Source organism: Scyliorhinus canicula, chromosome 3 (assembly GCF_902713615.1).
Source record: "Scyliorhinus canicula chromosome 3, sScyCan1.1, whole genome shotgun sequence".
Taxonomy (NCBI): domain Eukaryota; kingdom Metazoa; phylum Chordata; class Chondrichthyes; order Carcharhiniformes; family Scyliorhinidae; genus Scyliorhinus; species Scyliorhinus canicula.
This window is the reverse complement of record NC_052148.1, coordinates 85,397,675-85,421,456: the sequence shown is the minus strand read 5'-3', so window position 1 is coordinate 85,421,456 and position 23,782 is coordinate 85,397,675. Positions and strand designations below refer to the sequence as shown.

General features: G+C 52.5%; 1 protein-coding gene across 7 annotated transcripts in view; it reads right to left on the bottom strand.

Moving 5' to 3' along the window:
* LOC119962774 (NAD(P) transhydrogenase, mitochondrial-like) overlaps positions 1-23,782 on the bottom strand; it is a 226,657-nt gene that overhangs the window by 59,025 nt on the left and 143,850 nt on the right. For all 7 annotated transcript variants that reach the window (XM_038790844.1, XM_038790843.1, XM_038790842.1 and 4 more), the window contains one exon: positions 1,379-1,460. In XM_038790844.1, the coding sequence (XP_038646772.1) occupies positions 1,379-1,460 (82 nt within the window). The remainder of the gene's footprint in view (positions 1-1,378; positions 1,461-23,782) is intronic.

The window sequence follows — 23,782 nt, the reverse complement described above, 5'->3', positions numbered from 1 at the left end:
TCCCCGCCCACAACATCACCGGCATCGGGACAATGGGGCTTCAGTGCCCCCCCCCCCCACCAGTAAGTTTGAACCTCAGAGAGTTGTGAACAGTAAGTTTCAACCTCAGAGAGTTGTCAGGGACAAGGATGGAGTCGGTGGCTAGTGAACAGAGTTTAAAACAGGGTATTTTCTTTTCATGTACTAATTATCCATTTTGGTAGGAATAACAGCAAAAGGGATTATTATTTAAATGATAAAATATCAAAACATGCTGCTGTGCAGAGAGACCTGGATGTGCTAGTGCATGAGTTGGTTTACAGTTGGTTTTAAGAGGTGATTAAGAAGGGAAATGGAATTTTGTCCTTCATTGCTAGAGGGATGGAGTTTAAGACTAGGGAGGTTATGTTGCAATTGTATAAGGTGTCAGTGAGGCCACACCTGGAGTATTGTGTTCAGTTTTGGTCTCCTTACTTGAGAAGGGATGTACTGGCACTGGAGGGTGTGCAGAGGAGATTCACTAGGTTAATCTCAGAGCTGAAGGGGGTGGATTACAAGGAGAGGTTGAGTAGACTGGGACTGTACTCGTTGGAATTTAGAAGGATATGGGGGGATCTTATAGAAACATAAAATTATGAAGGGAATAGATAGGATAGATGCGGGCAGGTTGTTTCCACTGGCGGGTGAAAGCAGAACTAGGGGACATAGCCTCAAAATAAGGGGAAGTAGATTTAGGACTGAGTTTAGGAGGAACTTCTTCACCCAAAGGGTTGTGAATCTATGGAATTCCTTGCCCAGTGAAGCAGCTGAGGCTCCTTCATTAAATGTTTTTAAGATAAAGATAGATAGTTTTTTGAAGAACAAAGGGATTAAGGGTTATGGTGTTCGGGCCGGAAAGTGGAGCTGAGTCCACAAAAGATCAGCCATGATCTCATTGAATGGCAGAGTAGGCTCGAGGGGCCAGATGGCCTACTCCTGCTCCTAGTTCTTATAAACGATCTGTTTGAGCTGCCCTCAGAAAAATATTTTCACTGTACCTCGGTACATGTGACAATAAACAAATCCAATCCAATCCAAAGACTTTATAGTCTTCCAACTATTTAAACAGAGGTATTTCTGCTCACCGGCACTTGATTTTGGATAGGCAGTTTGATAATTTAGTGACACCACAAGAGCTGAAGAGAGTGGTGGTGAGATAGAGCTAGGTACTGTCAACATCCATATAGAAACTGACACTGTGTTTTTGAATGATGTTTGTCATGGTGCCGGAATGAGAAGAGAAGCCATTGCAGGCTATACTCTGACTATGACAGTGCTAGCCAGCTGGGTAATACACAGAGTCCAGAAAGTGACTGCACATCAAAACCCACAAGCCAAATATATTCTGGAGGGTACATACCGAACTTTCTTTCCTTGGTTTATGAGCATTTTGACGAGTTCAGCAATGGGGTACTGAGCCTTAGCAACACAAAGACCATATCCTATAAAAGGGATAAAATGTTACACGTTCACAAAATATGGCAATGGAATTCTTCAACGGGATATTATTCCACATTTTCATTTTCAATTATGGCTTAATTTCAAGAATTACAATTGTAAAGACAACAATATTAAATTAAAAAATTTTAAAATGAAATTCAGGCATACTATTTAAAACATTCACATTCATAACAGAACCACTATTTAATCTCAATGAATTTACAGAATTATACTGTAAGCATATATTTGCTGGATGTATTACATCTGATCTTCATTCAATTTTTTTCTCTTCCCATTTCCTTTCTCAGTCTCACATTAATATCGGTGAAATTTTGGAGTCTATTTTCAGGGAGAAAGTGTCTGTATGCGAACCAGTTGAAGAGAGTCAAGAGTTCAAGGTGAATCCTGGATGTGACTGAGAAACTGGCTTGCAGTGGATGCTTATTAGAGAAGTAATGTCAAGATGAATATGGTGTGAGTTAAAAGGAGCGGCAGTGGCTGGTTTAGCAAACCAAGCAGGCCAGCAGCACGGTTCGATTCCCGTACCAGCCTCCCCGGACAGGCACCGGAATGTGGCGACTAGGGGCTTTTCACAGTAATTTCATTGAAGCCTACTCGTGACAATAAGCGATTTTCATTTTCATTTCATTTCAGTGTATGCCCTATAGAGATCAGCAATCAGTGCCCTAATCTACATTACCAATTCAGATACGGAAATCAAATGAAAGTGGTTCAAACTTGCAGAGGACATGAGGAAAGCCATTTGAATCAGAGGAAGCAGCCTAACTTTATTTATTTACCTAGAGTTCCTCAAGCTTATTTTTATTCACTCTCAGAATTTGACATCACTTGATGAGCCAGGATTTATTGCCCATCATTACCATTGAGAAAGTGGTGAGGAGTTGTCTTCTTGAAGGTAGCTTCCCAACCATAGCACTAAGGATCTGAAATTATATATAGATCAGCTGCACTAGATTTTGTTCCTTAAAAGGATATAGTCAGAAAGGTACGGCAATGATCATGGGAAATTTTAATCTATAGACTGGAAAAATCAGACTGGCAAAGGTAGCTGAGAAGAGGTCTTCATAGAATGTTTCTGGATAGTTTCTTAGAACAGCACATTCTGGCACCAGCCAGACAGCAGGCTATACCAGACCTAGTATTGTCCAGTCAGATAGGATTAATTAATTACTTCATAGTGAAGGCACTCCTAGATAGCAGTGATCATAATATGATTGAATTTTACACTTAGTTTGAACGAGAGAAGAGTCTGTCAAAGACTAATATTTTAAACTTAAATAAGGGCAACTATGGTGGCAGGAAAGCCGAGCTTGCAAAAGTGAATTGGCAATTTAACTTAACGGATAGGTCAATAGGTGGATATTTTAGGGGATATTTCAGAATACACAGAATAGATGCATTACAATGATAAAGAAAAGTTCCAAGCAGAGGACCCACCATCCACGATTAACTAAAAAAATTAAAGGTAGTACCAAACTTGAAGAAAAAGCATATAATTGGACTTCTGATGGCGGCCATGTGTGAGTGGTCGCACATTTGGTAGCTCCCGTTCAAGGTGGTTCTTTTGCTCCTATTCCCCGATTGCCGGGTGGATGTTTTGGAGGAGAAAGGTGCAGAGGTGGTATAGGAAAGCTATACTCCACTAGTGAGGTCAGTGGATGGATACGCGGACCAGAAGTGGGTCTAGAAGAAAGGAGCTGCAAGAACTAGAAACTCTTTGTGTGACACAAGGCAAGATGGCAGAGAGTAGGGGATCAGCCCTACCAACCCGTTGGTCGACGGAACAGTTGGTGGACTTCCTAAATGAAAAGTTGAGCCAACAGAGGGGGGAGGCTCAGGAGGAACTGGCAAAGGAGGTCGACCTGCTCAAAGCAGGAATTGACCATGTAGGGCTGCGTTGGAGACACAGAGCCAGGAGATCCAGAAAGTGGAGGAGACGATGGGGGAGCACGAGAAGCAGCTTACCTTGTTGGCGGTCGAAGTTCAGATGTTGAGGGAGACTCAGAAATGGCTCAAGGAGAAAGTGGAGGATTTGGAGAACTACTCCCAGAGACAGAATCTGAGGATAGTGGGGATGCCAGAAGTCATCGAGGGAGCGGAGGGTCTTACGTGGCCAAGATGTTGGAGACGTTAATGGGGGCGGGGGTTTTTGACTGGCCCCTGGAGGTCGATCAGGTGCATCAGGCGCAAATCAGGAGGCCGCAGGCGTATGAGTTGCCGAAGGCGTTGGTGGTGAGGCTACACCGGTTTCCGAGCAAAGAGAAATCTTGCGGTGGGCCAGGCAGACGAGGAGATGTATCTGGGAAGGTAATGAGCTTCGGGTATATCTGGGCGCAGAACGGGCAAACAGGAGAGCTGGTTTCAACCAAATCAAAGGATGCCCTCTTTAAGAAAGGGGTGAAGTTTTGGATGCTGCACCCGGCTGGCCTTTGGGTGACCCACAACGGCCAGGAATACTACTTTGGAACACCGGAGCAGGCAATAGAGTTCTTGAGCGACAGTGAACTGGCAGGAGAGGGAGGACATTGAACTTTGAAGGGATGTGAGGTGGTGTGGTTTCTCCCTGCCCCTCTTTGTCGTATTGTGCTAGGCTCCTTTGTCTTAGGCTATGGCCAGGGGAGAACTTTTCTTTTATTAGGAGCTGTTGAGCTCTTTCACGGGGTGCTTTGGTGGGAAGCCGGAGGACGGTGGAGGGCGAGTGTTTTTTCTTCTCCTTTATAATGTTATTGCTATCTGTACCCTGATGGAGTGCGAGCGGTTGGCGGGGGGGGGGGATCAGTAGGGGGTAGGATATTTGGCGCCGTGGGTGGGGGCTGCCGGACTAGTTCTGGGGGGGTACTGCTGACGGGGGTGGGGCAGTTGATGTGCAATGAGGAGGGAGTTGGTGACGGTGAACATCCGAGGGCGGGCCTGGCGAGCTGCGGAACGCGAGCCGGGAGCTGGCTCAAGAAGGAGTACGGTTGACCGGGTGGGAGTCACATGGAATGTGAGAGGGGGCTGAATGGGCCAGTCAAATGGGTGTGCGTGTTCGCACATCTGAGGAGTTTAAAGGCGGATGTGGCATTTCTACAGGAAACGCATTCCCGTAACAGCCTCCCCGAACAGGTGCCGGAATGTGGCGACTAGGGGCTTTTCACAGTAACTTCATTTGAAGCCTACTCATGACAATAAGCGATTTTCATTTCATTTCATTTGAAGATTGGGGACCAGATTAGGCTGAGGAAGGAGTGGGTTGGACAGGTTTTTCTCTCGGGGTTGGATCTGAAGACACTGGCAGTGGTGGTGCTAATAAATAAGCGGGTAGCGTTTGAGATGGGGAACATAGTGGCAGATCCGGCAGGTAGGTTTGTGAGCGGGCAGCATGGTGGCCTAGTGGTTAGCTCAACCGCCTCACGGCGCTGAGGTCCCAGGTTCGATCGCAGCTCTGGGTCACTGTCCGTGTGGAGTTTGCACATTCTCCCTGTGTCTGCGTGGGTTTCGCCCCCACAACCCAAAAAGGTGCAGAGTAGGTGGATTGGCCACGCTAAATTGCCCCTTAATTGGAAAAAATAATTGGGTAATCTAAATTTTTTTTTAAAAGGTAGGTTTGTGATGGTGAGCGGGAAATTGGAGGGGATGCCAGTGGTCTTGGAAAATGTTTATGCCCAAAATTGGGATGATGTAGAATTCATGAGGCAGGTGCCGGCGAAGATCCCGGACCTGAAATAGCACCTGGTGATTATGGTGAGGGGAGGCGATGATGACTTTAATACAGTCATCGAGCTGAGATTGGACCGGCCGAGTCATCGATTGGAGAAAGAGGTGGTGAAAGAACTAAAGGGGTTCATGGAGCGCAAGGGGGGTGGATCCGTGGAGGTTTAGGAGGCCGAGGACAAAGGAATTTTTGTACTTCTCCCATGTGCACAGGGTGTACGCGTGGATTGATTACTTTGTGGTGCATAAGTCTCTGCTGGCGGGGGTGGTCGACTCGGGGTATACGACGGTTGTGTCTTCAGACCACGCGCTTCACTCAGTGGACTTGCAAGTGGATCCGGAGGGGGGAACGACAATGCCCGCACTGGAGACTAGACGTGGTATTGTTAGCAGACGAGGACATATGTGAGCTGGTGAGGGCTTCCAGCTGCCATTCGGGAGCTGAATGACACGGGGGAGGTATCGCCTGCCAAGCTATGCGAGGCGCTTAAGGCAGTGGTCAGGGGGGAGCTGATATCGATTCGGGTGCACAGGGACAGGATGAAGCGGACAGAGATGGCAGGTTTAGTAGAGGAGATTGTGCGTATAAATAGGAGATACACAGGCCCCGGAAGCAGGCTTGATGAAGGAGCGGCAGAAGCTCCAGATGGAGTTTGGGTTGGTGTCCATGGGGAAGGCAGAGGGGCAGCTGTGGAAGGCCAGGGGAGCTATGTATAAATATGGGGAGAAGTTCAGCAGGATGTTGGCTCACCAGTTTAGGAGAGGGGGAGGGAGATCAGAATGGTGATGGGTGGGAGAGGATGGGTGGTCCTGGACATGGTGGGGGTGAATGGTGAGTTTGAGGAATTTTCTAAAAATGTTCTATGAATCGAAGCCCCCGGGGTGGGAGGGGGGGATGGAGTGAATACGGCATTTTGTGGATGGGCTGGAATTCCCCAAAGTCGAGGAGGATTTGGTCGAGGGTTTGGGGGCACCCATTGGACTGCTGGAGGTGCTGGAGGGCATGAGGGCGATGCAGGCAGGGAAAGCCCTATGGGTTCCCGGTGGAATTATATAAGAGGTTTTCGGTGGTCCAGAGGCACCTGCTGGTAAGCGCATATAATGAGGTGAGGAGAAGGGGAGCTTCCCCCTATGTTATTTGCAGGCCTCGATATCCTTAATTCTGAAGAAGGATAAGGACCCAGAGCAGTGTGGGTTTTATCGCCCTTTCCCGCTGCTGAATGTGGACACCAAACCACTGGCAAAGATCTACGCCTCGTGCATTGAGCACTGTGTACCGGGGCGATAGGGGGGGGGGATCGGACTGGGTTTGTAAAGGGGAGGCATTTGTCGGCGAACCTCAGAGGCTTATTAAATGTGATTATGATGCATGATTGTCCCCGGTGGGACAAGAGATGGAGGTGGCAGTCGCTCTGGATGCGGAGAAAGCCTTTGGTCAGGTAAATTTGGAATATCTGTGGGAAGTTCTGGGACGGTTCGGGTTTGTGGTTTGGGTTTGGTTGCTATATAGGGCACCGGTAGCAAGTGGAAGGACGAATCGGGTGAGTTCGGGGTATTTTAGATTGCATCATGGGACAAGGCAGGGATGCCCATTCTCCCCTTTGGTTTTGCCCTGGCGATAGAGCCACTGGCAATGGCGCTTACAGCATTAAAGAATTGGAAAGGGATAGTGCGGGAGGCATGGAGCACAGAGTTTTTTTATACACGGGTGACTAGGGGCTGGTTTAGCTCACAAGGCTAAATCGCTGGCTTTTAAAGCAGACCAAGCAGGCCAGCAGCACGGTTCGATTCCCGTTCCAGCCTCCCCGGACAGGCGCCGGAATGTGGCGACTAGGGGCTTTTCACAGTAACTTCATTGAAGCCTACTCGTGACAATAAGCGATTTTCATTTCACTTACTACTCTGCATTTTGGGTGGCAGTAGGGGGATTATGAGCACCTTGGAGGAGTTTGGCCGGTTTTACGGGTATAAATTAAACATGGGGATGAGTGAGTTTTTCCCGATTCAAGCAGGAGGGGAGGCTGAGGGTGAGTTGCGTTTAAAGTGATGGGGACGTATTTTAGGTACTTGGGCATTCAGGTGGCGTGGGAAGGGGAACAGGAGTTGCACAAACTGAACTTGGCTCGGGTGAGCAGTTTTTTTTTTTTTTTTATAAATTTAGAGTACCCAATTATTTTTTCCAATTAAGGGGCAATTTAGAGTGTTCAATCTACCTATCCTGCACATCTTTGGGTTGTGGGGGCGAAACCCACGCAGACACGGGGAGAATGTGCAAACTCCACACGGACAGTGACCCAGGGCCGGGATTCGAACCCGGGTCCTCAGCGCCGTAGGCAGCAGTGCTAACCACTGTGCCACCGTGCTGCCCGAGGGTGAGCAGTTGAAGGGGGATTTTAAGAGGTGGGACGTGCTCCCACTGTCACCGCCGGGGCGGGTGAAAAAAGTGAAAATGACGGTGCTCCCGAGATTCCTATTCGTAAATTTACTGAAGTACTACTGGGCAGCAAATATAGCCATGGTTGCGAAGTGGGTAGTGGAGGAGGGGTCAGGGTGGGAGTGGATGGGGACAGCCTCTTGTAAAGACTCGGGTTTAAGGGCAGTTGACGGCACCTCTGCCATTCACGCCGATCAGGTAATCCACAAGTCCGGTGGCGGTGGCGGACCTGAGAGGACAGTGGTAGCAGCACCTGGGCTTGGACGGTGCCTCGGTTTGCGCACTGATTCGTGGGAAAAAGATTTGTGCATAATTCGCCACCATTTTCGCCAACTCCAGCGTGATGCCGCCACCAAACACATCTTCCCTTCACTCCCTCTGTCAGCATTCCGCAGAGGCCGTGCCCTCTGGGATAATCTAGTCCACTCCTCCACTATATCCAGTACCTCTCCCATCATCCATGGCACCTTCCCATGCAATCGCAGAAGGTGTAACACCTGCCCCTTTATCTCTTCCATGCTTAATATCCCAGGCCCAAAACACTCATTCCAGGTTAATCAGCGTTTCACTTGCACCTCTTCCAATTTGGTCTACTGCATTCGCTGCTCCCAATGTGGTCTCCTCAATATTGGAGAAACCAAATGCAGACTGGGTGATCGCTTTGCTGAGCACCTTTGGTCCGTGTGCATTCAGGATCCTGACCTTCTCGTTGTTTGCCATTTTAACACAAGACCCTGCTCCCATGCCCACATGCCTGTCCTCCAGGGGCATCAAAGGCCACGGAACGTGGTAAGCAGCTGGCTGCCTCCACCGCTGATGTGCAACCTTGGTAAACAACAAGACATAGGTGGTAGAACTAGGAGGGCAAAGCACGTCAAGGATCACTGAGGGCACCAGGGGAGTGGGGTTTGTACATCACTTCCTTCTGCAATGCGGGCTGATCCCCGGACCCTTTGCCCATCTCTCCAGACATCCCGCCCCCTCACCCATCCTGCTGTGGTTATGACCCCGGAGCCGTGTCCCATCCCCTGGGTATTTGGATGTGCTTGTGTGGTGTAGCCTCCCGCAGCGTTCAGGCACAGTGTCCAGGCATCAAGGTGTGATTGTGATGCTAGGCAAAGACTCCCACAAGCTACATGACCCGGCAATCCACAGGAATCCACTTGGCGCGTGTCAAGTTCTCACTCAACCACAACTGCCAATTCCATATTAGCAATAGCTTTCAGCCACAGGCCTCAGCAGTCAGTGGGGGTTATGGGTGGTCGTTGGGCAGACAGGCAGCGACAGGGGTCGCCCCCGGAATGGGTAAATTATCAGCGGTGGTGCCGCAAGTGGTAGTCCTCCCGGTTGCCCCCCCACCCACTATGGTGGCCCTCCCCCGCAAAGAGTTCCCCACCCCCATCTGAGGGTCCCACACAGAGCACTGGGGTGGCAAGTCTAGTGCCTCGGGTTCTTTGCCTGTGAGAAAAGATGGCTACCTCACCTCCTCGGCTCCCCACAGAAGCCATTCCGCCAGGTTCACGTTTTTCAAAAGGAGTACTAATCGGCGCCAGCGTGACCACTCGCTGGGGAGCCGGCTGAATGACGGGAGGCCGCTGGATATGGGGTCGTTCTCGTTAATTGTATGGAATTAACTGGCTCAGAATTAAATTCGTGGCTCATGTCTTCTTGTCAAGTTTAATTAGTTGCTGTTTCTTTATATTCAGTCACTCTATATAATAGTTTAAAGAACACAACTCTCGCTGAAATACTGTTTCAAATTTGTCTCTTTAATTTAAATTTTTAAAAAATAATCTTTATTGTCACAAGTAGGCTTACATTAACACTGCAATGAAGTTACTGTGAAAAGCCCCTAGTCGCCACATCCGGTGCCTGTTTGCGTACACAGAGGAAGAATTCAGAATGTCCAATTCACCTAACAGCACGTCTTTCGGGACTAATGGAAGGAAACCGGAGCACCCGGAGGAAAGCCGCACAGACACGGGGAGAACATGCAGACTCCACATAGACAGTGACCCAGCCAGGAATCGAACCTGGGACCCTGGTGCTGTGAAGCCACAGTGCTAACCACTGTGCTACCGTGCTGCCCTATTTGCAAGGGCATTTCAAACTGACTTTCATGCTGTATTCTTGAAGGGAGGTGAAACCAAGCTAACGTTGAACAAACACAGATTTGTTTGGTTAAGTGCACGATAGTCAATTATTTTGAATCCAAATGCCTGTTATGAAAGATTCCAAAATGTTAAGGTAACCAACGAAAGAAAATAACCAATGATTTCAAAAGGAAATTGGATAGGCACTTGCAGGAAATAAACTTGCAGGGCCATGGGGAGAGAGTGAGGCAATCAGACTGATTCACTGAAAGCAGGCATGGACTCAATGGGCTGAACGGCCTCCTATTGTGCCATGATAACTGTATGATTCTACTAAAGAGGCTAGGGGCGGGATTCTCTCAGCACGGGACCGAGTCCCGCCGGTGCCGTCCGCACCTGCTCTCAGCCGGCGGGAACTTGGCGTTGAAGGGTCAGGGAGGGAGCGGCCTGTGTGGGGGGGGTTTGGGGGAGAGAAGGTCCGACCCCGGGGGGGGGGGGCCTCCGATGTGGCGTGGCCCACGATCGGGGCCCACCGATCAGCGGGTCGGCCTCTCTGGCATCGGGTCTCCTTTCCTATGCGCCGGTCCCTGTAGCCCTGCGTCATGTTGCGTCGGGGCCAGCGGGTTGAAGGAGGCCACTGCGCATGCGCGGATCCTGCGGGCACAGTTTGCGCTGGGATCGGCAGCTGGAGTGGCATGAACCGCTCCAGTGCTGTGCTGGCCCCCTGTAGGGGCCAGAATTAGTCCGTGGCTCGGCCCGTTCACGCCGTCATAAAACGCGACGGCGTTTACGACGTCGTGGACACTCTGCCGCGGGATTAGAGAATCCCACCCCAGATCTTTGAATTACACACAGATTAGCAGCAACAGTAGGCCTGTGCTTCTAAGCGGTGTTTTATTTCCTCTGCTGATGCCCATTCTATTCAGCATGTCTTCATAATTTTACCATTTTTAGCCCCAGTATCATTCTGCAGGATCGACATCCCCTCAAGGCAGGTTATTGAGCTAGTCTGAAACCTCACAGGAAAAGTTACAGTGAACCAGTATAAAAGAGTCGCTTAGTTTTATACTGTGACTCATTCACTTGTCTGCTACAGAAGTTAAGAAACAGGCTTCTACTTGTAAATACACAATTGTATTATATCATGATTAACCACTTGTTCATTGAAGGTTGAATAAATTTGCTTACTATCTGAAAGAAATGTCCAATATGATGCCCTATGGCTTTCCAAGACTGCAATAGAACCTAACGGAGGCAAAACTATAATTTCCAAAAGCAGTGGTTACGCACAATCCTGTGCAACACAGTTTTGTTAGCAGCATGCAGAAAGAACGGAAATTGGTTTATGGTGACTGGACGATGGGAGGACAGATACAATGGCTAAACAGCGGCCAAACAGCAATCTGCTGCCTTACTCCCTCGACTCGGGGAGTGGACCATATATATGAGATGTACAGGGAAGCTCATAAATCAGCAAGGGTTAAAGAGCAAACAAATACATTCAACACACACAGTATACTTGATTAACTCAAATACTGAATCAAAATGTTCCAGCAAGATGCATTTAATATGCCTTGCAGTGCATCATTCTATTTTGAGCAGAAAGCATCCGTTGTCTTTGAAGAAGATTAAAGAAGCATAATTGTTTCTCGGAGAAATGTCAACTACGATACAAATCCAGCTGAATGTGAGGAATTGAACAAACGAATGTGATATAAAATAGTTAGTTAAAATATTCGTTACAATAATGTAGATGTGAGCCAGTCTGATAGTACTGAGTTCACAAACAAAGGGCAAAGGGATTCAAAAAGCATGGCAAGGAAGGGGGGAGGGGTGGAGGGGCCATTCCAAGTTCTCCTTACCACCCCCACTGCAGTTAAAGTGGAGGGGCGGGGTGCTTGGGTCTACCTCCACCACTGTAAAAAAGGTCGGTCATGTGGTGATCCACTGTGATAACTGTGTGCAACTGTATTAGGGGATGTACGGTAGTACCTATACTACAGGTTCGCCGGTAGCCCCTGCCGGCTAGCTCCGCCCACAAGGAGCCATATAAATATGCATGACCTCCTCCTGGTCAGCCATTCTGCCAGCTGCAGTAGGAGGCTGTGGTGGTATGATTAGCATAGCTGCCTGCCATTGGTGCAGAACACCGGCTTACCATTGGCCCTGGTCGGTCATGTGCCTCTCGACCGGTTGGTTGAGACCAGTCATGTGACGGCTCCTCGATTGGTCGAGAGGCGGAGTTAACCCCGCCCTGGAGGCGGGGTATAAATACCCAGTACGCCCGGCGGTCGTTATTCTACTGTAATCGACCGCAGGGCTAACATCTAGTAGATTAAAGCCATACTTTTGTCCAGCAACTCGTCTCATGTTCAGTTGATGGTACATCAATTTAATCTACTAGAAATTTGAAGATGGAGCTCCGGATCAAGCCCGAATACCTCCGCATTAGCCCGCAAACTCCAAACGCATCGGAAATCTTCAAGCATTGGCTGGCGTGTTTCGATAGCTATCTGGCGACCGCAAGCAGCCCCCCCCACCATGGCACAGAAGCTTCATATTCTCCACTCCAGCGTGGGCATGGCAGCCTACGCGATGATAGGGGAAGAAAAGGAATATGACGTGGCCATGGATACGCTAAAAGGACAATTTCTTAAGCCGGTAAACCGAGTGTTACGCCCGACATCTGCTGGCTACCAGACAGCAGTTCCCCAGTGAGTCCTTAGATGATTTTTACCGGGCCCTCGCTGTCCTGGGGAGGAATTGCGCCTGCCTCGAAGTTTCAGCCACTGAGCACATGGAACTTTTGATCAGAGATGCTTACGTGGCTGGGGTGCAGTCTGCCGTTATCCGCCAGCGGATGCTGGAAAAAGACGACCTCAGCCCAACTGAGGCACGGACTCTCTCCACCTCCCTGGAGGTCGCCGACTTAAACGCCCGCGCCTATGTCCCCAGCTGCACTGCAGCACCCTGGGCCTCCTGGCACACTTCCCCACCGCCATCCGCCGCTCCCGACCCCCTCAGGCCTGCGCCGCGGGACGCCTCGACAAGTCCGCGGGGCCCCGCTGCTATTTCTGTGGGCTTGCCAAACACCCCCGCCCACGCTGCCCGGCCCGTTGCACCCTTTGTGCGAGCTGCGGGAAGAAGGGCCATTTTCCGTCGGTCTGCCAGGCCAAATCGGTCGCTGCTGTGCCGCGCAGCGACTGGGGATCTCCTCCTCCGGGCCCTCCCAGGCCTTTCCAGCGCACCGCACCAATTTCCCCCCCCTGCGCCCGGCCTGCGCGCCTCCAAATCGGTCGCTGCGGTGCCGCACAGCGACCGGGGACCTCCTCCTCCGGGCCCTTCCGGGCCCTTCCAGTGCACCGCACCAATCTCCCCCCCACCCCCCCCCCACCCGCCCCCGGGCCCCTGCGCGCCTCTCTGCCCCCGCTCTCAGCCGCTCCGATCAGCCCGCCGGCACCGCTATCCCCGCCCTTCCAGCGCACCGCACCGATCCCCCTCCCCGGGCCCCTGCGCCCGGCCTGCGCGCCTCTCTGCCACCGCTCTCAGCCGCTCCGATCGGCCCGCCGGCACCGCTAACCCCGCCCCTAGCAACCACGAGGGCCCTGCCAACTTGGGCCCCGGACTCCACGTGCGGGTCCTGGGCGCCGCCATCTTGGGGCCCCGACCCCTCGTGCGGGTCCTGGGCGCCGCCATCTTGGGGCCCCGACTCCACGTGCGGGTCCTGGGCGCCGCCATCCTGGACTGGCACACAAGGTCCTGCCAGCACCCATTCGGCCGACGACGACGACGATGGATCTTCTCTACGGATCGCGGCCATTCAGCTCGACCAGTCACGTCCACGCACGCTCGCCAAGACGACGACGCAAATCCACCTCAACGGGCACAAGACGGGCTACCTGCTGGACTCTGGGAGCACGGAAAGCTTCGTACATCCTGACACGGTAAGACGCTGTGCGCTCCCTGTAAAACACAAAATCGGGTTAGCCTCAGGTTCGCACTCTGTCCGCATCACCGGGTGCTGCATCGCGGACCTCACGGTCCAGGGGAAGGTTTTTAAAAATTATAAACTCCTTATCCTCCCCGACCTTTGCGCATCAGCACTCCTAGGACTGGACTTCCAGTGCAACTTGCAGAGCTTGACCATCCAATTTGGAGGCCCTATACCCCCCCCTCACTGTCTGCAGCCTCGCGTCCCTCAAAGTGGACCCCCCCTCCTTGTTTGCTAATCTCACCCCCTATTGCAAACCCGTCGCGACCCGGAGCAGACGGTACAGCGCCCTGGACCGGACCTTCATCAGGTCCGAGGTCCAGAGGTTGCTGAAGGAAGGGGTCATCGAGGCCAGCAACAGTCCCTGGCGAGCCCAAGTGCTGGTGGTCCGGACTGGGGAGAAAAACCGGATGGTCATCGACTACAGCCAGACCATCAACCGGTTTACGCAACTGGACGCGTATCCTCTCCCTTGTATTTCCGCCATGGTAAACGAGATTGCGAAATACAAAGTCTTCTCCACGGTGGACCTCAAGTCCACTTATCACCAGCTCCCCATCCGCGCGAGTGACCGCAAGTACACCGCGTTCGAGGCTGATGGGCACCTCTACCACTTCCTCAGGGTTCCATTTGGTGTCACAAATGGGGTCTCAGTCTTCCAACGGGAGATAGACCGAATGGTCGACAAGTACGGATTACGGGCTACCTTCCCGTATCTCGATAATGACACCATCTGCGGCCACAACCAGCAGGACCATGACACCAACCTCCGAAAATTCCTCCAAACTCCTTAACCTAACTTACAATAACAATAACTTACAATAACTTACAATAAACACTTCCAGGTCGAGAGCGACGAATCAGAAGTAGCTCTGGCGGCCACCCTGAACTAAGCGGGCAGACCCGTGGCCTTCTTCTCCAGAACCCTCCAGGCTTCCGAACTCCGCCACGCCTCAGTGGAAAAGGAAGCCCAGGCCATAGTCGAAGCTGTGCAACATTGGAGGCACTATTTGGCCGGCAGGAAGTTTACCCTCCTCACAGACCAACGGTCAGTAGCCTTCATGTTCGATAATGCACAGAGGGGCAAGATTAAGAACAACAAGATCTTGCGGTGGCGGATCGAGTTGTCCACGTACAACTACGATATCTTGTATCGTCCTGGGAAGCTCAATGAGCCTCCTGATGCCCTGTCCCGCGGTACCTGCGCCAGAGCGCAGATAGACCGCCTCCGCTCCCTCCACGCGGTCCTCTGCCATCCAGGGGTGACTCGCTTCTATCATTTCATAAAGACCAGCAACCTGCCCTACTCCATCGAGGAAGTCAGGACAGTAACCCGTGACTGCCACATCTGCGCAGAGTGCAAACCGCACTTCTACCGCCCCGAGTGCGCACATCTGATCAAAGCATCCCGCCCCTTCGAACGTCTCAGCATCGACTTCAAGGGGCCCCTTCCCTCTAGCAACCGCAACATTTACTTCCTGACGGTGATCGATGAATACACCCGCTTCCCCTTCGCCATTCCCTGCCCCGACATGACCACATCGACCGTCATTAAGGCCCTACTCTCCATTTTCTCCCTGTTCGGCTACCCCGCGTACATACATAGCAATCGGGGGTCCTCATTTATGAGCGATGAGCTGCGTCAATTCCTGCTCAGCAGGGGCATTGCCTCTAGCAGGACGACCAGCTATAACCCCCGGGGTAACGGACAGGTCGAGCGGGAGAATGGTACCATCTGGAAGACCATCCTACTGGCCCTCCGGTCCAGAAATCTCCCTATTTCCCGATGGCAAGAGGTTATCCCCAATGCCCTACATTCTATCCACTCCCTCCTCTGTACTGCAACTAACCAAACACCTCATGAACGTCTTCTGGTTTTCCCCAGGAAGTCGTCCTCCGGATCCCCTCTCCCGACGTGGCTGGCCGCTCCCGGACCCATCTTGCTCCGGAAGCATGTGCGGGTGCACAAGTCCGACCCGTTGGTGGAACAAGTCCAGTTACTCCACGCTAACCCGCAGTATGCGTACGTGGAGTACCCCGACGGTTGACAGGACACGGTCTCCCTTCGGGACCTTGCACCCGCCGGCGTGCGGCCTCCCCCCCCTTCACCACAGACCCCCCCCCGCCCCTTTTCCCCCAGCGCCCCACCCTGGCCACCCCTTCCTCATCCATGGCGTCTCCACCACCAGCCCGGGGTACGGAGACAGTTCAAGGACCATCGCTCCCGGAGTCGAGGACATCAGCTGAACCACCACCATCGGCTGAACCAACGTCACCAACTCCACTGCGACGGTCTGCCAGGACGTCACGGGCAACGAAAAGGCTGATCGAGTCCATTTAACTTCAACACCACCATGGACCTTGTATGGACACTATGTACTGTTGCTAAATGTCCGGGCCAGTGGGAAGCCAAGGATACTTTTTTTTTGTCTCTCCTTACTACTCATACCACCAGTTCTCTCTCCCCCCCCCCCCCCCCGGCTTCTTTCTCCGCAAGGGGTGAATGTGGTGGTATGATTAGCATAGCTGCCTGCCATTGGTGCAGAACACCGGCTTACCATTGGCCCTGGTCGGTCATGTGCCTCTTGACCGGTTGGTTGAGACCAGTCATGTGACGGCTCCTCAATTGGTCGAGAGACTGAGTTAACCCCGCCTCCAGGGCGGGGTATAAATACCCAGTACGCCCGGTTTATTTATTACAGTCATATTTTCTACATTATGGACATCAGGATCAAACCGGATCGCTTGCAGTTGGATCCGCACTCGCCAGATGCCAGAAAGGACTTTAATCACTGGCTGGCTTGCTTTGAGGCCTACATCAACGCTGCGACATCCGCGCCGACGGAAGCTCGGAAGATCCAAGTTCTATACTCCAGGTTGAGCTCCAGCGTGTTCCATTTGATCCAGGACGCCCCGAATTACGCAGACACTATGGCACTCCTTAAAGAGAACTACGTTCAGAAGACGAACACTCTCTTCGCAAGGCATGTACTCGCCACTCACGTACAACTACCTGGTGAGTCGATCGAAGACTTCTGGCGGGCTCTTATCCCACTCGTACGGGACTGTGACTGTCAGGCCGTCACGGCCACGGAACATTCCAATCTCCTCATGCATGACACATTCGTGACGGGGATTGCGTCGGACCCGATCCGACAACGACTGCTGGAAGGGGCCACGCTCGACCTAGCGGAGACAAAAGCTTTAGCACTCTCCATGACGGTCGCATCTCGCAACGTCCAATCCTACCACGTCGCCACGCGGCCCACCCCTCCTACTCCTCTTGCACCCCGCAAACGACCCCCCCCCCCCACCCCCGACTGGGGCCACTCTTGCTCAATATGCCTGCGCCGTTCGCCACACTATGCACCCTGGAAATCCCCGATGCTACTTCTGTGGCCAGCACTGCCCAGCCCGCGCCGCCACCTGCAAATCCTGCGGTAAGAAGGGACACTTTGCGGCGGTGTGTCAGGCCCCGCAGTCGCCACTATCGCGCCCAAAGTCGCTCCCTTCCCCCAGCCGATCGCACAATGGGCGCCGCCATCTTCTCCCCCAGGTCCACCTGCGGCCCGTGGGCGCCGCCATCTTGCCCCGCCGCCAGAACGTGCGCTGCAAGGGCACCGCCATCTTCTCCTCAACAGGTCCTCCGGACGTCGCCAGAGCCACCATTTTGTCTCCCCCACGGGACTGGAACGCTGGACCCGGGTCGCCGTCGCTCCCCATCTGACTCCTCGGACGACCACCCACAGCTTGCCTCTATGACGCTGGACCAGTCCCGTCCTCACAAACTGGCCACCGCCTCGACGACAGTGGAAATCAACGGCCACACGACCTCTTGCCTACTGGACTCCGGGAGCACCGAAAGTTTCATCCACCCGGACACGGTAAGGCGCTGCTCCCTTGCGGTCCACCTCGCCAACCAACGGATCTCCCTGGCCTCTGGATCCCACTCTGTCCCGATCCGAGGTTTCTGTATGGTCAACCTCACTGTCCAAGGCGTAGAATTCAGCGGTTTCCGCCTCTACGTTCTCCCCAACCTCTGTGCTGCCCTATTGCTGGGTCTGGACTTTGAGTGTAACCTCCAGAGTCTCACCCTCAAATTCAGCGGGCCCCTACCCCCACTCATCATTTGCGGCCTCACGACCCTCAAGGTTGACCCCCCTCCCTCTTTGCCAATCTAACAGCGGATTGCAAGCCCGTCGCCACCAGGAGCAGACAGTACAGCACCCAGGACAAGGTCTTCATCAGGTCCGAAGTCCAGCGGCTGCTTTGGGAGGGTATCATCGAGGCCAGCAATAGCCCCTGGAGAGCCCAAGTGGTAGTGGTTAAAACTGGGGAGAAACACAGGATGGTCGTGGACTACAGCCAGACCATCAATCGGTACACGCAGCTCGACGCGTACCCCCTCCCCCGCATATCTGATATGGTCAATCAGATTGCACAGTACCGGGTCTTCTCAACGATCGACCTTAAATCCGCCTACCGCCAGCTCCCCATCTGTAAATCGGACCGTCCATACACTGCCTTCGAGGCGGACGGTCGCCTCTATCAATTTCTTAGGGTTCCCTTCGGCGTCACTAACGGGGTCTCGGTATTCCAAAGAGAAGTGGACCGAATGGTTGACCGGTACGGACTGCGGGCCACGTTTCCGTACCTGGACAACGTCACCACCTGCGGCCATAACCAGCAGGTAATCACGACGCCAACCGTGCCACACCGCCTCTCTCCTCAACCTCACCTACAACAAGGAGAAGTGCGTGTTCAGCACCAACCGCCTAGCTATCCTCGGCTACGCAGGCCAAAACGGACTCCTGGGGCCCGACCACATGCGCCCCCTCATAGAGCTTCCCCTCCCCCACTGCCCCAAGGCCCTCAAATGCTGCCTTGGGTTCTTCTCCTACTACGCCCAGGGGGTCCCAAACTACACGGACAAGGCCCGCCCACTTATACAGTCCACTCAATTTCCCTTCACGGCCGAGGCACAACATGCCTTCGCCCGTATTAGAGCAGACATAGCCAAGGCCGGGATGCACGCAGTAGATGAGACACTGCCCTTTCAAGTAGAGAGCAACGCTTTAGATGTCGCCCTTGCCGCCATTCTAAACCAGGCAGGCAGACCCGTGGCATTCTTTTCCCGCACACTTCATGCCTCTGAAATTCGACATTCGTCTGTTGAAAAGGAGGCCCAGGCTATCATAGAACATAGAACAGTACAGCACAGAACAGGCCCTTCGGCCCTCGATGTTGTGCCAAGCAATGATCACCCTACTTAAACCCACGTAACCCGTATACCCGTAACCCAACAATCCCCCCATTAACCTTACACTACGGGCAATTTAGCATGGCCAATCCACCTAACCTGCACATCTTTGGACTGTGGGAGGAAACCGGAGCACCCGGAGGAAACCCACGCACACACGGGGAGGACGTGCAGACTCCACACAGACAGTGACCCAGCCGGGAATCGAACCTGGGACCCTGGAGCTGTGAAGCATTGATGCTAACCACCATGCTACCGTGAGGCCCCATCGTTGAAGCGGTGCGGCATTGGAGGCATTACCTGGCCGGCAGGAGATTCACTCTCCTCACTGACCAATGGTCGGTAGCTTTCATGTTCAACAACACGCAACGGAGCAAGATCAAGAATGATAAAATCTTGCGGTGCAGAATCGAGCTCTCCACCTACAATTACGAGATTATGTACCGCCCCGGCAAGCTCAACGAGCCCCAGACGCCCTCTCTCGAGGTACATGTGCCAGCGCACAAGTAGACCAACTCCGTGCCCTGCATGACAGCCTTTGTCACCCGGGGGTCACTCGATTGTACCACCTCGTCAAAGCTCGCAATCTGCCCTACTCCGTCGAGGAAGTACGGACAGTCACCAGAGACTGCCAGGTCTGTGCGGAGTGCAAGCCGCACTTCTACCGGCCAGACCGCGCGCGCCTGGTGAAAGCGTCCCGCCCCTTTGAAGGCCTCAGCGTGGATTTCAAAGGGCCCCTCCCCTCCACCGACCGCAACACATATATCCTCAGTGCGGTCGATGAATTCTCCAGGTTCCCCTTCGCCACCCCATGCACCGATATGACGTCTGCCCCCGTCATCAAGGCCCTCAACTCCATCTTCGCTCTGTTCGGTTTCCCCGCCTACATCCACAGTGACAGGGGATCCTCATTCATGAGTGATGAGCTGCGTCAGTTCCTGCTCAGCAGGGGTATCGCCTCCAGCAGGACGACCAGCTATAATCCCCGAGGAAACAGGCAGGTAGAAAGGGAGAACGGGAAGGTATGGAGGGCCGTCCAGCTGGCCCTACGGTCCAGAAACCTCCCAGCCGCTCGCTGGCAGCAGGTCCTCCCGGATGCACTGCATTCCATCCGGTCTCTACTGTGCACCACCACAAATAACACACCCCATGAACGTGTTTTTCCTTTCCTAGGAAGTCCACATCCGGGGTGTCGCTCTCGACTTGGCTCGCAGCTCCAGGGCCGGTTCTACTACGTAGGCATGTCCGACTCCACAAGGCGGACACTTTGGTGGACAGGGTACGCCTGCTCCACGCCAACCCCCAGTATGCCTATGTGGAGTTCCCCGACGGCCACCAGGATACTGTCTCACTCAGGGACCTTGCTCCCTCGGGTTCCATTCCCACACACTTCCCCACCCACGCGCCACCCTCCCCTCCCCCGGCGCTCCCAGCATCAGCCCCACCAGGTCCATCCCTCCTTCCCCTGCCCACGCTAGAGGAAGAGGAAGATTTCGGCACGCTCCCGGAGTCATCCAACTACTGGCCAGCACCAACACCGCCGACACCGCCAGTACCGACATCGCCACCACCGCTACGTCGCTCCCAGCGAACGGTCAAACCACCGGACAGGCTTAACCTCTGACGGGCACCAGACTACAAGATGGACATATACTTTTTTCCCCCTCCCCTCTGTAAATTATTCACAAATCTGTATATAGTTCCACGCCACCCTCGCCGGACTCATTTTTAACAGGGGGTGAATGTGGTGATCCACTGTGTGCACCTGTATTAGGGGATGTACGGTAGTACCCTGTACCTATACTACAGGTTCGCCGGTAGCCCCTGCCGGCTAGCTCCGCCCACAAGGAGCTGTATAAATATGCGTGTCCTCCTCCTGATCAGCCATTCTGCCAGCTGCATTAGGAGGCCACGCATCTGACTGTAATAAAGCCACAGTTGTACCAATCTGAGTCTTTCGTGCAATTGATAGTGCATCAGGTCACTAACCTGCTTCCCTTCCCCAGCGCTGTTTTACAGGTGTGGAGCATGATGGGGTGGCTACGCACCGCCTGTGTAATCTTCGGCCTTGCCTCGCTTGGAGTGATATCGGCGGCGGAAATGGAAAAGGGAAATATCATCTACATCTGTAACCCCAACCGAACTACAAGGACATTTCACTTATGCAGAGGTGACGTTCTTCGCTGCCCCCATATACGAGGACATGGTATCGACTCATGGAAGGCCATCAGGTTAACGGACAATGCAGGACTCATGAAGCAATTGCACCGGTCCCGGCGATGGGAAGGAAACATTGCATGGACATTGCCTTGTTTTTGGAGTACGTGTAAATTTGATTTTGGATGTGTTAAGATTGGTGCCATAAAGGTAAAGTCAGCCCGTGCTGGCCCGTACCGAAAGGGTAGGAGGAGGATGTGTGAGAGAGAGAGGGACTAGAGAGAGGACGGAGCGTGTGAGAAGGGGAGTACAACTAGAACGTAGGTTATCAGGAGATATACTTAATTCATTTAGGACCCAGAATGAGGAAAACCTGGGCAGTATGAATCTCTTCTACCAGATCTACCACCGCTTGTATGGCCAGGGACGGGTTGTCTGCTACCCGAACCCCGCATCGGTGTCTAGGTTATTTTCTGTTTCACCGCTCCCCAAACTGTGGTTCATTGTCAGCGTTCCGAGCCACTGCTCGAGCAAGTCACTCTTCCTTACGATCCGGGTTCAGCACCATCGGCTATTTGCCTTCCCCTTTCTCGGGATAATTCCCACTTGCAGTATGATAAGCTTCAACGGTGGAGGGCGTATATACCGAGCCACTTCACTCCCAATAGAGACTCCCGGTCGTACGAGAATTGTTTCAGCAGTGAGGGGTACGGCTGTTTGCTGGTAGAGGTGGAAACGAATATAACGTGTCTGTTCCCCACCTGTACGGACAGGAGGTGTCACGTCACTCAGACGTTCGGCCAATGCGTCTGTTACAACACCACCTGCATTCCATTGAACGCCGGCCTTCAGCTCCTTTGTGGCTGGGCGAATGTCTCTCATATCACTGTTGGGACTAGGGCTTTCCGCATTGCTAGGAGGCCTGAATAAGCGTTCCAAAGCTGGATAAACTGGGGGATCCCTACTCAACCGATATACTGATTGTGATGCTAGCCTGTACATGGAGCAAGGATACTATTTTTTTTTTAATGGCACAGCGACCAATGTTTTGTCGCCCCCATTTCCCTGCCAAATTGCTATCGGGACTCTAGTCCCTACCACAGTCCCCTGCCCCTCTGTGTGGATACTGCACAATCAGTTGGCACTCCGGGCAGTCTCAGCCCGGATTTCTTTGTCTCCGATTTCACTCAGTTCTGGAGCTTCAGAAGACTGCCTGTGTGTTCTGAGCCTCTGTGGAGCGAGTCAGCCTTGCAAGTTGGTTAAAAATAAATAAAATTATACCTACAAATCCATCTCGAGTTTTATTGAGGCCGGACTGACGGGTAAAGAACTCAATATTGTCAAATGTATGCTCAACAGAAAATGTATATTGTCAACTGCAATTCTCATTGGGAAACTAGGACACAGATACCTCTCACACCTCTCTCCTAGCTGCAGTGACTACACCGAACCATTGCCCTCCAAGTTCTCCCGGACTCCATACCCAACTGAGAAGTGTGGTCTCCATTCACAGCAATATATCAGGTTCTGGGCAGCACGGTGGCACAGTCGTTAGTACCGCTGCCTCACGGCGCCAATGTCCCAGGTTTGATCCCGGCTCTGGGTTACTGTCCATGTGGAGTTTCCACATTCTCCCCGTGTTTGCGTGGGTTTCGCCCTCACAACCCAAAGATGTGCAGGGGAGGTGGATTGGCCACGATAAATTGCCCCTTAATTGGAAAAAATTAATTGGGTACTCTAAATTTATTGAAAAAAAGATATATCAGGGTCTATGGTGAAACATCTTAATGCTGTAGGCTTTCTCTGAAGCATGCTGCAAGTTCCTCTAAGCATGAAATGAAACGAAAATTGCTCATTGTCACAAGTAGGCTTCAAATGAAGTTACTGTGAAAAGCCCCTAGTCGCCACATTCCGGCGCCTGTTCGGGGAGGCTCTTACGGGAATCGAACCATGCTGCTGGCTTGCCTTGGTCTGCTTTCAATGCCAGCGATTTAGCCCATGCGCTAAACAGCCCCTGCGTGAAGCATTGTACAGGACAAAAAACACCTTTTTGACTTAATCTTAAATTTGACATTCAGCCAGCATACCTTTGGAAGCTAGTAATAGTGTTAAAGGAAGAAAAGCTTGTTTTCCATATGAACATAAGAGTTAGGAGCCACTCTGCCCCTTAAACCTGCTCCATCATTCAATGAGATCATGACTGATCTGATTGTCACCTCAAATGCACATTCCACCTATCCGCCTTGACCCCTTGATTAGAATCACAGAATAATACAGTGCAGAGGAAGCTCTTCGGCCCATCAAGTCTGCACCGCAACATAAAAGACACCTGACCTGCCCACCTAATCCCATTTGCCAGCACTTGGCCCATAGCCTGAATGTTATGATGTGCCAAGTGATCATCCAGGTACTTTTAAAAGGTTGTGAGGCAACCGGCGTCTACAGTGCGTTCCAGACCATCACCACGCTCTGGGTAAAATTCCCCCTCAACCTCCTGCCCCTCACCTTGAACTTGTGTCCACTCGTAACCGACCCTTCAATTAGGGGGAACAGCTGCTCCCTATCCACCGAGTCCATGCCCCTTATAATTTTCTACACCTCAATCAGATCGCCCCCTCAGTCTTCCCTATTCCAACGAAAACAACCCAATCCTATCCAACCTCTATCTTCATAAC